Here is a 15,003-nt window from a genome sequence, read left to right as displayed (position 1 = left end):
TCTGCAATGGGACGATGGCGTTGGCCTTGGAGTCTTTTGATTCCTTTATCCTTGATCTCATCTTCCAAACCTGCTCCTCTACATACCATAACTGCTACTAGATCAAACCGCGGCCTCCGACGAAGTCTCTGGCCAATTGTGGTATGTTCTTCAAGCTTTGCTCCTAGGAGCTCCGATCTAGAGTTGGAGTCGAGTATAGAGAGAGAGAGAGAGAGAGAGAGAGAGACGAGCAGATCTGGAGAATAGATGAGCAGATATGGAAAAAAAGACGATGAGGGGAGAGAGAGGAGATATAAGGACGAGAGGGTATTATGGTAATTTATTAGTGAAATTCGGATCAAGCCTGTTACAACTTGGTTTTGGGCTTGGGTTGGTGTCCTAATTTGTATAACAAATTATGGAAAAGGGTTTTTTGTGTTTAGAAATTTGGTTGGTTCCTTGTATGTTATTCTCCCTAAATCCTATTTAGTTTAGAACTTGGAAATAACAAACATGCTAGAACTAGAAGTCCTTATTGACTAAAAACATGCTATCTTAACCCACACCCTCTCGCCTTTCTCTCTCTCTCTAACCGAACCACCGCATCAATCAATGGCATGCACTACAAATAAACCGCTAAGAGCCACCGCCACCACACCCCTTAAAAACCAGTAAGTGTACTCCGGCCGGAGTTTGCAGAATCTGTAAGCTCTTGTGTTCATGCTGTTTGATATTTCTAATTTTCATAGTATAACGATCTCTCTGTTTTTTATGACCCAAAACAAAACCTGATATCCGTAGTGTTTTCGCTTTCTTTGTAGAATCAGTGCTCGGAATAATCAAAACTATGTTCCTTTATTAGGCATAGATGTTTAGTTAATTGAGCAAAACTGCAAAAGGACTCCGATCCTCCTTCTGGATATTGATTTGTTAAGGCAGATTATGTTAAGCAAACATAAGTTTATGTTTGTTGAGGACTGTTTAATTAGCGGACATACTTTTCCATGCCATTAACTTAATTAAAAGTTTAGCGCACAAAGACACTTCCCTCTATTCTTTTGGTAGCTAACTGCCTTTCCAATTGACTATCCCCTTGTTTGATAGTAGTACACTAGAAACTTTAGGACATAAGCAAAAGCACAGAACCATTTTTAGGATTTTCTATTTGCATTCACAAGTTTATTCACTTTAATTACCACTTCCTACAGGCCAAAAACAGGCTTCACAATCCTATGAATATTGATTTACAGCAACTGGATGAAAGAGGAAACTCAGGAAAGACATGTCTTATGAAGAACGTTCTCTTGTATTTCAAATTAAATTCTGGTCCAAAAGCCCAACAAACAATAGCACAAGAAATGGAGGCTCAGTAGTGTTTGTTCAATGGGTTGTGTCACTTGTGTGTGTTACTAAGTAGTTGAACTCATTGGTCGTTTTCAAATACTTATCCATCTCTGATCTTGTTAAATCTGACAGATAGTACTTCATGCATTAGTTCATATAAACTCATATATATGATCTAATCCGGTGGCGGGGGAGATTGGCTTACTTGACATACAAGGAAGATTTCAAACTAAAATTTCAACATATATTGGTGATTAAGATCTAAAAACAAACTGGATATTCAAATATTTCAAAACATACGTGAAAGAAATTCAATACTTCTACTAATAACGTAGCCCTAGGATATAGTTAAGGAACATAAAAGAACAGAACAGACGAGTACTAATTGCATGTAATTTAATGAAAAAATTTCAGTTTACCTCCCTAATATTTGGTGGTAAAATCAGTTCAGTCATGTAACCTTTTTTTAAATCAGTTCGCCCCTTCAACTTTCATAAACACATCAATTTACTTTTTTTAAAATCAGTTCGCCCTTCAACTTTTGTAAACACATCAGTTTTGTCCAATTTTTGAATTTTTCTTAAAATATGACGTCACCAAACTGATAAGGGGACCTATTTTTAACAAAAAGTTGCAGGACTGAATTGATTTTGACATAAAAAATTAGGAGGTAAACTGAATTTAAAAAAGGTTAAAGGGACGAACTGATTTTAAAGAAAGTTATAGGACTGAACTGATTTTGACATCAAAGATTAGGGGAGTAAACTGAATTTAATTCTAGTTTAATCATCACAGCTTTCTCGCTAGCTTCAAGCCTTCAACCCTCAAATGCACACTGGTTTTCCCTACAAACCTCCTCTTCTACCTAGGGGGAAGATCATTCTTGATGTTGAAAGTCTTGCGTATCTCTTCGGGCTTCTTTCCCTTGATTATGTCCGCTACACTCTGCAATGTCAAATCCAGCAGCTCCTCAATGTTGAGATAGTTGGCTGCTTAATGTCAGATGTTACTGTTTTAGATTCTCTGCTTGGATTTAAATTGCTTGAATTTGCTTGAATGTCTTGTAACCATTAGATGAAGTAAGGATGACATAATGGTTTTAGATTGTATTCAATCCAATAGTTAGAAGTTATCCAAACAAATCTAAACGACATAAATTTAAGTAGAAAAGCCAAATTCCATTCACATCTACATCTATGTGGTTAGCGTCCCACTTCTTTGAGAGAATCCTTATCCTGATGATCCTCTTCATTCTTGCTTTCCTCCTCGACGTGCTTGCTGCAGTACTCGATGACCTTGCGTACGTAGGCATTTGCTGCTGACGTTCGGCAAGGGGATCACATTATTGACTAAAGACATGCTATCTTAACCTACACCCTCACCTCTCTCTCTTCTCTCTCTGACCCTAAACCACCGCATCAATGGCACTGCACGGCTCCTGTGGGCCTCTAATTTCGAGCCCATTACTCACTCCCACCACAACTCCAACCTTGACCATTCTCATCCATCCACGCCCACCACCTGTTCGTGATAATGCCAGACTCAGAACCACCCCCACATTGCCGCTAAGAGCCACCGCCACCACACCCCTTAAGAATCAATACGTGTACCCGGACCCAGTTCCGGAATTTGCAGAATGCGTAAGCTATTATGTTCATGTTGTTTATTTTGTTTCGAGTCTGAATGCGTGTTGTTTGTGCTGCAAGTTTAATGTGTGTGTTGTGGAATTTGGTACGTACTATAGGAGACCCACAAGTTCAGAGCTGAGCTTTCCAGGAAGCTATTGAAGGACAAGGCGACTTTTGGGGACGACTTCAATAGTGTCGTTGACGTATGCGCTGAGGTATTGTTTCTCTTCCTTCCTGTGATCAAGTTTAAGTTGTTAACTTTGGTGAAGGCAACTGTTGTTTTTTGAAGTGATCACTTTTGTTCGTTTATCATCCCAGATATGATTGAGTTTAGGCGCGAAACATGAGCATCTTTATCAAAATCGAAGTAATATATTGTTGAGAAGTGTAACCAATTGGTCAAAATAGTGCCAGCTTGATCTATGTTTTTCTTGTAATTCTGAGAATCAGAATTATGAGGGTTGCAAAAAACTGTGAGGTTGTGATCACTTAACACTAGCTGGTCCATCGATCTTTTAGTAACAGCCTAATAGGCCTTGGTTGCCAACCTGGAGTTCATTTTGCACTTAAAACTCTATAGGAGAAACCCATGAAGTACCACACTTTGCCACCATCATACTATGCTCGACCCCTGACTTAGACTTTGCTAGGGTTTAATGAGAAGTTGGGGAGATGGTGTGGCTGATGCATTACAGTTACCATATCAGAAATTCACGGCAATGGTTATAGGAACAAATTAAATTCTGCTTCAAGAGGTACCATAATAATCTCCAAAACCATTTGGCAATGGTGAAGTGACCCAAACCCTTATAAACCACAGGCAAAGTCCCATTTTTCCCGATGTGGGATATATATCTCAACAGTTTCCATTCATTATTCTGGTGGTGACTGAGAATTGACTACTCTACGTGACTTGTGGTCCTAGGATTCATGGTATCATTTCAAGTTGGCATATTTTGATTATTCTTCATTCATAAATTCTGATTCCGGTTCCTGTGTGTTGAATTTGAGTTCTGATTTGCTTAACATAGCCAAGCTCGTAAAGATTAGGTGTGATAAGAGAGTGTTACTGCAAAGATTAGGTGAGTTCTGGGTTGTAAATACTGATGACACTTGAAATTGGTGCACACACGTTCAACACTCGCAAGTTGGGGGATTCAAGAACACCAACTTGCTAAGAAAGGGATGAAGGACTTCTCTCTCACATGGTTTTGTTTTAATTGTGTGAATAAGGTTGAAATTGATTCTATAAAGCTGAAAAAGGGAAGCAAATAATTGTGGTCTTCTTAGAATGAAACTTTTTCAGTGCCAGCCATCCCTATTCTCTGTGTGAATCAGCAAACATTTGTGTCCTTTCTTTTCTATGGTGAGGCCCCGAGTCTTGCTTGACATAAGAACAGTACAATAATTGATTCCCAAGACAAATATCTGACCCGACTACACAGCCAGTACTGTTCTCCATGACAGCTTCATCAAATAGTTCTAACTTTCTGTGCATGATTGAGTCTCACACTAGACCTAGATATCTGATGATCCAAGGCTCCAAGTTAAGTTTAGATTCGCAGTACTGTTTGAATTGTTCAACTTTGCCTGATAATTCTAGTTTGTATTAACCAGATATTTAGTGAATTCTTGCTCAATGAGTATGGAGGACCTGGAACATTGGTAGTGGATCCCTTCACTGATATGCTGATTGCTCTCAAGGAGAAGGAACTACCTGGAGCACCTTTGGCTGCAAGGGCATCACTGTTATGGGCTCAAAACTATTTGGATCAAGACTGGGATGCTTGGAACACGAAATCATCAAAGTGATATTTCATTTTGTGAATCCAGTGTCTGAATTTTCACTTTGGAATGTTGTATTCTACTGTTCATACATAAAACTCACAAGAAATGGTGAAGAACACTCGTGTCTATCACAAAAACTTCACTTCTAATACAATGTCAGATTCAGTGATTTGTGTGTTGCTCTATACAGATTTTCTTATTACTTTGGAACATGGGTTGAATGGTTTATGGTCTGTGGTTGACATTGGATCAGAAAGCTTTGGTACCCAAATCCATGAGCTTTGGTACCCAAATCCATGAGCTTTGGGTGAATCTAATATTCCACACTCCAGGAGTACTCTAATCATCAACTACTATGCATTTTCCATATTCTAGTTCGGCATCACTTTGATCTTCAGCTCCCAGCTTCAGAAATGCTCTGCAATGAAGGCCGCCAAGATTTCGACCTCATTGCAGCACCAGCAGCATTCCCTGATGCCGTCCTCGGTCGGCGCCTTTCATGATTTGTGGCCTGAAATTTTGACATGATTACATGATTAGAAATGCAGCTAATCTAACAATCACACCTTACTCGAAACAAGAGAGTTCCAGGAAAAACAAAATGAAACAAGTACTAATCGCTTTGCAGACTTACATGGTTGATATTTTCCTTGTTCTCTGCCTCACAACTCGAACTCTGTTTCTCTGGTACTGCCGTCTGTGATGTTCTCTCAAGTAGTGATTCCACCTGCAGCTTCTTCGTCTTCGCGTACTTCTTTGCCCTCAACACCTTCATAACCTCTGCAACCACAAAAACAAACATCAACACACAAAACTCTTCAAACACAACACTCTCATACACATATCCAGTTTCTAGCCCAAGCTTGATGTATACCTTGTGTAGTGACCAAGCGATAGGCATGGCCAAGAGCAAGAGTCTCATTAGGCCGAAGAAGCTTCACCCTTGTGAAACGCACCGGACCACCACCACCACTACTCTTGTGCTCCCGAATCTCCTCCTCTTGGTTATGATGATGATGATCAGAACCCGATTCCGAAGCCGGCAATGGGATAATCAAAGAAACATAATGACCAGGGTTCAACCTCATGACCTCGCTGGCGCTAATAGGCCAGTACAGCCTCTCTATCTTCCCACTCGGGTGCTGTATCACCAGAGCCGCAGCATCAATGGCCTGACAGTTCCCCATGGAGCTCTGAAAACCGAAGAAGATGAAGAAAGAGAGGTAGATAAGGAAGAAGAAGAAGATACAAGGAGGTGGGAATGAGAAACTAGTCTCTTTCTATATAGCTCTCTCATATATCTATCTATCCAAACCCCACAAAGGTCACAAACTCCAAACCTAAACTTATACTGAAGTGAAAAACATGAGGGAGGGTTCTAATAGTAAGAGAGAGTAGAGAGAAGCTCAGGCAGGCCGTCCGTCCTTACGTGCCAAGTGACTCATGCTACGTGCGTCAAATTAAACACGAATTTTGACATTAAAACGGCATGATTCTAAAACTGCATGATTGTGTCGTTTATTTGAGAATAGTGAAAAGAGTGTGGGACTTGGGTGAGAGTGACAATGGAGGAGCACCGGCACCGGGAAGGGTGGGATAGGTGCCACGTGGAGAGACGGCGAGACGGTTGTGGTTTGGAAGGACATGTTTGGCGGTGTCGACGGGGTCAAGGTTTTTGGGGGAGCTTAGGAAGAACCGAAGGTCTTGTCTTAACGTTAATCACTAGTTTAATTCCAAGACTTAGCATGAATGGAAATATATTATTAGCTCTGTGTTTCTTTTAACCCAAAGCGGCAACAGCAGTGTTGAGGGCGTGCGTATGGTTTGATTCTTCTGTTTGGAATGTGGACAAGCGACAACGACACCCTACCTCCTCCTTCGTAAGCGATTGTTACAGTAAATTCTCTCAATTATTTTTTCAAGATGTCGTATAGTATTTCAGAGTATTGAAATTTCGTAAATGAAGATACGTTAATGTATTGACTAATGATTTATTTAGTACATTTCATAAATGAGAATAATTTCGGCTAATGATTCTAAAGAGTAGTCTACATGAAGCATTTTATAGGTTAGTTATAAAAATACCCACTATATGTATCTTGGTGTGGAATTTTAAACCCTATGCACAGCTTTTCGAACAAGCTGCTACAAAATCCAATGAAATTTTGAGTATAATCAAAGCGATATCTTGCTCTAGGTGTTGAATTATTGTTTTGGTCTAAGGTGTTCGATTATGATTACACTGTTTCATGCTCTTCCCATCCATCATTGAATCTCAAACCAGGATTCCTTTTTTTTCTTGACAAGTAACATTAGGTTATGAAACACTATATCAAGCTGATATTTCTTTTGTGTGGTTTCATATTTTAACTGTTTTTTACAAACTGTTAACTGGGTGAATTCACAAACTTAGATCAGGTTAACAAAAACTACTGAAATGTTAGACACAATCGAATCATTGATCCATGTCTAACATTTAGAAACAATTCCTGACACAAGATTAACAACTCTAATCACATAGTCGACGAACCCCGAATCAAGTAACAACACAACTTGTAGGAAAGAAAAACTGACCAAAAGAAGGATGAAGATCATAAAAAGTTCCATTATAATCTTTCTTAAATACATAATAACATTGGATTAACAGCAAATGCCTGGCTGATAGAGACAAAGCTACTCTGTTAATCTAATGTTTCTGACCATCTTTGACTAATGTGAATCTGGTTTAACTTACCTTCTGCCTGATGCAGGCTACATATATCTGAGTTTAAAATTTTCCCTTGCAATATAAATATGAATGTGGTTGATCATATGTAAACATCCCTTGGTTAAATGTCAGTGTATGTTAGCCATGTGAGGTGTTTTGAAATCCTTGGCTCACATATTAAATGAGGAATGGACTATATATCATAATAATCTTACTTGTTCAAACATGACCTTGAGGAGGAGTACAATGTAGCATTGTACCCCCAATAATAGATTATATAAACAAAATGGCCTTAACTTATTATGGTTATGGGTGTGACACTCATCTCTATTTAATTCTAAGCCTTTCATTTGAATAATGGTTTGGACCCTCTTATTATATGAATGTGGATGGCATTCAAACCACCCATAGTGTTCATAGATTGCAGCTTGTGGGGGCATAGATTTGAGATTAGGTCTTGAATGTCTGTTCTTTGGATCTTAATTATACATTCATAATTCTAATTGAAAATCTAGTTGATTCAAGTCCTTTTGTCTATGCCTCTCCCTATAGAGGGTCTTATGAATTTTGTCTATGGTTATGAAAATACAGACTGTGAGGATCTGCAGCTTAACTGCTTGGACCATGCCAAAAGCATGTCTAATAGTGTGCATATGGATTGTGACTGGATGGCCAAAATTAACTTGGCATGATAATTTGTTCTGTTTTGAGCTTGATGTTCATATATATATAGATGATAACATACTTTGTCTATATATTCCACAATATTAGATATACAAAGAACCTGAAATAGATATAAAGGTAAGGTATTGGAGTAAATTAAAGGATGTCTATAAGAATTTTAAGAATATTCTATACAAGAAATTATATAGAGACAGTGACAGAAGACTTTGTAACTAAAGAAAACAAGGAGAAGAGATTGGGGAAGAGAATGGGAAGGAAAAACATTTTAAGATGAGAGACAGAGAAACAAATAGAAAAGAAAAGGGAAACAATAATGAAAGAAAGAAAAAAAAAAATGAAAAAGAAGAAGAGGAACTCAATGAGCTGAAAACTAGCTGAAAACTAATAACTTTGCAAAATAATCAACCGACATAACCAACATGAGTTACATCAAGCACTAGCACCCAATGCATTTTCAAGTACGGTTTTTGGTCTGGCACTAAAGCGTATAAAACCCTTCAAGTAGATACATCTCATCACTCATCTTGTAAAATACTCTGTAGAGTTACTTGTATAACATTGTCATTTCTTTCATGAACGACACAATTTAAATTTGTAACGATAAGATCAAATGAGTAACCAAACAATGATGATCTATGAAATTGCCGTTGTTGATCATCAGAGTAAATTGGCATACTCTGAATCTATGATCCTAGCTATTTGTTAAAAGGAAAGTGCCAAAATATCTAGATAAAATCGTAGCAGATCGGCCTTACTTTTGTACTACTTTGGTGTATTCTCGTCAGTGGTTTCCTAGGACTCTTCAACAACACATTATATAAAAGCATGATATGATGACAATCAATCACCCTATATTCTCTGATCTCAAGTGCAGAGAATCTGAGGGTCCTTACTTGTTACTCCTTACTTAGATATAGATAGTGCAGCATCTCCTGCACTCCAGCTAGTGGAAGAAGAACTTCTCTTTTTAATTTCTGGTTTGTTTTAAATTTGAACTTGGCATATGCCATCTAATGGATTTGATTTTGTTTCTTACAAATGGATTAATGAGGCACTAATAAGCTCTTCGGTAATATTTTAAGAAAAAGGGAAGTCTCTTTGCTTAAAGGATTAAGCTTTTCTTTTGATATATTACTAACAGATCAGGATATGATTAACAGTACTATCATATATCTTCTATTTTCAGTTTGACTACTTTCTAAAATCATGATCAGTCAACAACGTTGATCAGCTCGAGAAATTTGAACTGCATTTGATGATAGAGTAGCAAAAACAAGTAAGAAATTTCGCCACCCTTCTTCTGTTTTAAGTCACTCTCTCTAAGAATTCAACCACCAGTTAGCTAGCTTAAGTCTAAACAGTTTTGTTGTGCGAGTATGATATGATGTTTAGAGGCATATTCATGCATGAAGAAAGTGAATAGCACTCTGTCCAACTTTTGTGATTTAAGATTGAAGTGCCTCCTTTGCTTACTCACCTGCATACCAGATAGAACAAATGGGACTATGAGAGCTGCATTATTGAGATTGATTAGGCACAAAGATACCAATTTAAAGTTATAAACATGGCCTTAAGGAATTTGAAAATGACCACTACCCTTTCTGGTGGTCATATTGTTGCCCATATGGTGCCTGGTTAAATTACATCGGAAATTGAGCTGCCTTGGTTTTAGGAGACACATTAAGAACATAACCCGCTGATTCCTTGCCCAAACAGGAACTTTTCCTTATCTCTTATGCCTAATAATTCTTAGTGATATTTCTTCATTTCTAAATCCTAATATATGTCTCAAGTATAATAGAGAGGAAGCCTCATTTCTTAGCTGGCCGCCTTTGTTTTTTACTTCTTACCGTTTTGTTTCTTCAGTAATAAGGGGAATAATGTTGCTGTTAAAAGTTAGAGCCTTCAATAATCAAAGAGGTTAGAGAAGATAAGAAGTTGGTATGGCCAATACAGCAAATGCTGTTGTGTCCCTGTACCTTGCTGGCTCCTGCCTAACCAATCAAGGACTCCTTGTCCTTTTTCATAGTTCTAACAGTTGTTGTTAGATTGAAAGGTTCTGTTAGGTTTGTTATTGCTGGTGGTAGAAGCCATGTTGCATTGTCCACAACTCCACATTATAACTTGTTTTCTTGTAAGACTTCATTATATCACAAGAAGAATTGGGCCTCCCCAGAATTATATGCATTTTACTTGATCCCTTCATATCTGAAGCTCTTCCAGATGCAAGCCCATATTAGGCAAGTTGGTTTTCCATAAGTTTTCCTGTTACATAAAGGTTTAATTTTCATGCTAATTAGATAAAAGAGTCAAGCCACAGCTTAAGTCCTAGGAGGAATGTATGGCATGCAGTGTCTCTCAACTGGGACAGTAATGCCCTTGTCATTATAATCCAACTTGTCTCAGCAACATACCAGTTCCTAGATGAGCTTATTCAGAAGGGTATAGTTTAGGATCCGGGATCTTTCTTTTCACAGTGCGATTTTGCTTGCTTTTACCATCATGTATCAACAGTTTCGTAACTTCTAGTAATATTGTGTTTCTGTATTTCTGATTGATATTTATACACATGCACTAAGGAAGTCTGATATCGATAAGATAGAAATATCTCTCCGACTGTAAACCAGTCTTCATCATATACAATACATTCTCATGAAAATGCATAGTGAACATTGCAAGTTGGTTCAGTACTGGCTAGTTTACTACCAAGTATGGTTAAATCAGAAGACTCAACAAAAGGGTTTGATTCATTGGCAATGCCAGTTAACAAAAGAAGTGCGATACAAACAGTGTGAAACTGCTGGAGCACTTGACTCGATTACTCTCAACCACCCCCAGTGTGAAAATCACACTGAAGGGAAGAACTTGTTGAGGTTGAAAGGCAAGGAATAGAATTCCTCACTTCTTGTATCTGTCTTGTATGATCGGAATCTATCCCACCAAGGCATGCCTCTGTCTTTCCTGGTCGCATTGTCCTTTCGATGCAGTGTTGTGTCCAAGACAAATGCCAATAAACCAGCAACAAATGGCTCCGAAGAAAAAGGTACATTGATCATGTCATTGAACTGCAAAAAACACAGGCAACTTGAAGTAATAATCGCTTGGATGAGGTTTTAAGAATTTTAGAATGGAGAATAGGAAAGGAATCATACCCATCTTGCTCCTGTGTGCACCGGACCATAGCCTTTAACAAGTGTATATTCATTGAAATACTGTGGTACTGAAAGGCCCATGAAAATTGAGAAGCCTATGATAAACTTTGTCCTGAAACTGTTTAGATTGCAAAACTGAAGCAAGCTAAGACCTGCTGAACCTGCACTCATGCACAATGTAAATGTATCAATCGACTTCCCTCTGAGGTTTATTAGCACATCAGTATACATAAGTTGACAGGACATACCAACATAAGCGAAGAAGAAGCAATACATTGCTGCAACAATGGGTGCTGGTATCGAGGCAAAGACAGCTCCAAATTTTCCTTAAAAAAACCCATGATTTGTTTATGATTTGTTTAACACACGCATAAGGAGAAAGAAAGAGGGAATTCATATGAAACTATATATGTATAACTTACCAAGTATGGAAAAGAAGATCATGAAGCTGGCTGAAATTTGGACAACTCTTCGGCTGCCAACCCGTGTCAAAGCTAACAAACCAGCATTTTCACTGGAAAAAATAATCAAAGAAAGGTGTTCATACCAATCGAGGGAAATAGGTAGCTATGATAACTTGAAATGTTATTACTAAATTTGTGAAGCTGCAAAAGAATCTTACACAGATACTGATGATCCATTCCCAGTGCCAAATATACCAGAGAAAAGAATGCCCACACCCTACAATCAGAAAAAAGAACATGTTAAGAAAATAAAATGGAAAGCAAGATATATATACAACTATATGGAACCAACTGGGAAATTAATCTAAGAAGTTATACCACTATTGCATTAACGAATGACAGAAACACCAGAGGCGAAACACATCACACATGTATTTGTACCATCTCAACTATTTTGTTCAGCATAAATTCTTAGCTCAGAGAGTCTAGTTATCCTTATTTTCCTTCCCTTTTGTCTGTGCAGGACTGTAGATTATAGGTCCATACGGGAATGCAGTAAAAAAAACTAGTAGCTGTAGTTACCTGCCAACCAATACCGCGACTTAATATAGCAGGTGGGAGCGGAGTTGCACTTGCATACCTCGACACAGCAATAAAGACACCGGTGGACTGTTCAATCATAAAACTTGTGTTACAAGATCAAATTGATGATTTTACTATGATTAATTGAAAATGTCATGGATTAATAATATTTGATAAGAGTTCATAAGAACAGGAATAGAAGGATGCAAACCTCAACAAGAGCAACAAATGAAGCAGTCATCATTGCAAAAGCTTCTCCAGCATCAAAAGTCGGAGCTCCCCATTGAAAAGGATATGGAACTCTTATCCTGTGCACAAATCAAAGAATCATCATCAAAGTTGAACTTCCTATTGGAAGGCATATGAACTCTTGTCCAGTCTGAAGCAATTAGATACACTATAGACCAAACTGACTCACTTATCTGTCCTGCATACTTTGTTGAAAAGAAAACAAACTGAGACCGCTATGCAGTATGCATTATTAACACCACTTCATGAATACATTTCTTTACTAAACTGGAATACAAAAGGGACTTCAAATGGTGTTGATAGTGCATATCAGAAGGTAGTGGCATAAAAGAGTTACCATGGAGCAGCATGTATGATGCCAGCACGATCAGTTCGACAGCTTAACTGAGTTGCTTCTGGTGTGTGCTTATAAGCCCCACCCACAGTGAGCAGATGAGCATAAATCCACACAATTGCCACCGAAAATAAAACAGCAAAGCGATCGAAGACATGCGTCTCACTGTGCATCAGATGAGGTATGTACTGGAGAAATTTATTAGATTAATAAGCTTCCGAAGAAATATTGAAGTAGGGGTGATCAATCTCATAATATTATTTTGAACTGTTATGACTTATGAGTGCCCTATCTAGAAAGAAGGAACAAAGTATCAAATGATTGGAGACTACCTGTGAAAATATCAGTAGAAGGATGAGTTGTGGTAAGCCAATCTCCACACATTTTGAAAACTAGACACCCAAATCCAAAGTTAGTGCCATGGTCCACAAAAACAGAACTAGAGAAGGGTGAGGGAAAGAAGAGAAACTTTCATTCCTAAAGGGACATGTAGACACATACCACAGGAAATCCAAGCTCATATAGCCCAAAGCCTGACAAAGCAACCAAAGGAACAGCAGAAAGTGGACTTAGGAACCTGCACAAGTATAATGATAAATAAAATTGATCAACAACACAGAATTAAGAGTAATAATCAAGAAAAATGAGTGAAGTTCCAAGTCAAAATGAAATTTCAGCATGAATTTGTTATACTACAGGGACAATGACCAAGCACAACTTCAAGGAAGTTCTCACTAAAGCATATATATGAGGACAGATGGAAGAAAAGCATAAACAAGCTAAAAGACCACAAAACAACTGAAAAGAATTCTGAGAACTTCAATCATATGGCAGATTCCTTAACCAACCTTGCCACATTACGCCAGAGGCCACTGAAGCCAACAACAATCTGCAGTATAGAGGCAACAATAAGTGCACCCTGGGTTCCACGCATTATCTTCTCGAATTTCTGCATACCATAGTAGAACATGTCAACTGCTGACATAAAGTGATAGTCATTGAAGAATACATGATGCGATTCCATTGACACTACCTCCTGGGGGTTCACAACATCACTATATCGACCAGCCAAAATAATCGAAATGGTTGTTGGGACATAGGTATAAGATGCTCCAATAACTGCAGGTAAACGAGTCCCAAAAAATGTCTGCTGCAATGTGTTGATTCCAGCAACAAACAGTATAGTCTGGATCATTTTTGCTTTCTCCTCCTAAGAAGATAGTGCTCAACATAATCAGATAGGAAAGAGTCATGTACTTATATTAGCATATCCTAGAGAATCATCAACTGCTACAATTCTCAGAAAGCCTTACGTTTCCTCCTCCCATCTGAGGAACGAGATAGGTGGGAATGAGAACTGTTGTGCCGAGCATCACCAAGTAATGTTGGAAACCAAGTAGAATAGCCTCAGCTGCATAAAGCAATAATCTCACAGTTACAGACAACCAATCACATTGAGAACAAAACTGGTTCCAGGAAATATATATCCCAAACTAACCAGTTTCATAAAACCTAAGGAGTAACTGATTAACTAATAGATTTTTAGGACTGAAATCACTTGTGCACAACATATAGAGTATCAACAAAACAGAAAATAACAAAGAATGAAGTTAAAACAAAAAGACTGCAAATTGCACTATGAATCTTCATGACAGATAAAATGTCAACAAAGAGCAAAGAGAATTATGCACTCACGCCAAGGAGGAGGACTGGTAATGCAGTAGGAAATGTTTGGTAGCTGATCTTTTACTGGATGAGGCTGTAGTTCCTCCTGTTTCGGCGGTGGTGCATGTCCACCTCCAGCCATGTTCCTCTCTTGTTTTCTCCTGCTCTCTATCACACATCCACAGTTCGCTTAATTATTATTAACTCAGCATAATAAGCCAATTTCATGATCAAAACACCCAAAAGAACCTAAAAGAAGAAAAAAGATGCTACTGAAAACCAGACTCAAATCCCCAACTACATGGCAAATCCTACTAAAACAGAAACACAGAAAGGGAGTTCCAAGATTATAAGGCTAGGCAAAACCAAACAAACTTCTTACTTTTGATGAACCAAAGTAGCAAATTCCAAAGGAAAGCCCAAAACTTGGGAAAAACCACTGAAAGTTGGCTCAAGCTAAACACAGGAAGAATGAAAAACCACTGAA

The 15,003-nt window shown here is 38.2% G+C and overlaps 3 protein-coding genes across 3 annotated transcripts; 1 reads left to right on the top strand and 2 right to left on the bottom strand.

Annotated features, from left to right (window-relative positions):
- The first annotated feature begins 2,562 nt into the window (after positions 1-2,562).
- LOC101292404 lies at positions 2,563-4,947 on the top strand. The gene is made up of 3 exons (XM_004297614.1): positions 2,563-2,963; positions 3,068-3,166; positions 4,569-4,947. The coding sequence occupies exons 1-3, from the start codon at positions 2,745-2,747 to the stop codon at positions 4,761-4,763; spliced, it is 513 nt and encodes a 170-aa protein (XP_004297662.1). The 5' UTR covers positions 2,563-2,744; the 3' UTR covers positions 4,764-4,947.
- Positions 4,883-6,057, bottom strand: LOC101292113. The gene is made up of 3 exons (XM_004297613.1): positions 5,614-6,057; positions 5,374-5,519; positions 4,883-5,250 (listed from the first exon to the last, which is right to left on the bottom strand). Exons 1-3 carry the CDS (start codon positions 5,924-5,926, stop codon positions 5,134-5,136), a joined length of 576 nt encoding a protein of 191 aa, XP_004297661.1. The 5' UTR covers positions 5,927-6,057; the 3' UTR covers positions 4,883-5,133.
- A 4,581-nt stretch (positions 6,058-10,638) lies between these two features.
- On the bottom strand, positions 10,639-14,890 carry LOC101291817 (nucleobase-ascorbate transporter 6-like). The gene is made up of 14 exons (XM_004297612.1): positions 14,547-14,890; positions 14,165-14,262; positions 13,885-14,061; positions 13,700-13,800; positions 13,353-13,428; positions 13,184-13,243; positions 12,855-13,039; positions 12,480-12,576; positions 12,269-12,355; positions 11,905-11,963; positions 11,705-11,796; positions 11,531-11,608; positions 11,283-11,443; positions 10,639-11,195 (listed from the first exon to the last, which is right to left on the bottom strand). Exons 1-14 carry the CDS (start codon positions 14,656-14,658, stop codon positions 10,977-10,979), a joined length of 1,602 nt encoding a protein of 533 aa, XP_004297660.1. The 5' UTR covers positions 14,659-14,890; the 3' UTR covers positions 10,639-10,976.
- Positions 14,891-15,003: the final 113 nt, after the last annotated feature.

Source organism: Fragaria vesca, linkage group LG4 (genome assembly GCF_000184155.1).
Source record: "Fragaria vesca subsp. vesca linkage group LG4, FraVesHawaii_1.0, whole genome shotgun sequence".
Classification (NCBI taxonomy): Eukaryota; Viridiplantae; Streptophyta; class Magnoliopsida; order Rosales; family Rosaceae; genus Fragaria; species Fragaria vesca.
Note: the sequence above shows the minus strand (reverse complement) of the source record. Positions and strands in the feature narration are given on the sequence as shown.

Coding starts and splice junctions, on each gene's coding strand:
- LOC101292404 (XM_004297614.1), top strand. CDS start 2,745: ATGGCACTGCACGGCTCCTGTGGGCCTCTAATTTCGAGCCCATTACTC. Junction 2,964..3,067: donor TTCCGGAATTTGCAGAATGC/GTAAGCTATTAT, acceptor TACGTACTATAG/GAGACCCACAAGTTCAGAGC. Junction 3,167..4,568: donor TCGTTGACGTATGCGCTGAG/GTATTGTTTCTC, acceptor TGTATTAACCAG/ATATTTAGTGAATTCTTGCT.
- LOC101292113 (XM_004297613.1), bottom strand. CDS start 5,926: ATGGGGAACTGTCAGGCCATTGATGCTGCGGCTCTGGTGATACAGCAC. Junction 5,520..5,613: donor TCGCTTGGTCACTACACAAG/GTATACATCAAG, acceptor TTGTGGTTGCAG/AGGTTATGAAGGTGTTGAGG. Junction 5,251..5,373: donor ACAAGGAAAATATCAACCAT/GTAAGTCTGCAA, acceptor TCAAAATTTCAG/GCCACAAATCATGAAAGGCG.
- LOC101291817 (XM_004297612.1), bottom strand. CDS start 14,658: ATGGCTGGAGGTGGACATGCACCACCGCCGAAACAGGAGGAACTACAG. Junction 12,356..12,479: donor CATTTGTTGCTCTTGTTGAG/GTTTGCATCCTT, acceptor ATGATTGAACAG/TCCACCGGTGTCTTTATTGC. Junction 11,609..11,704: donor GATCTTCTTTTCCATACTTG/GTAAGTTATACA, acceptor GGTTTTTTTAAG/GAAAATTTGGAGCTGTCTTT.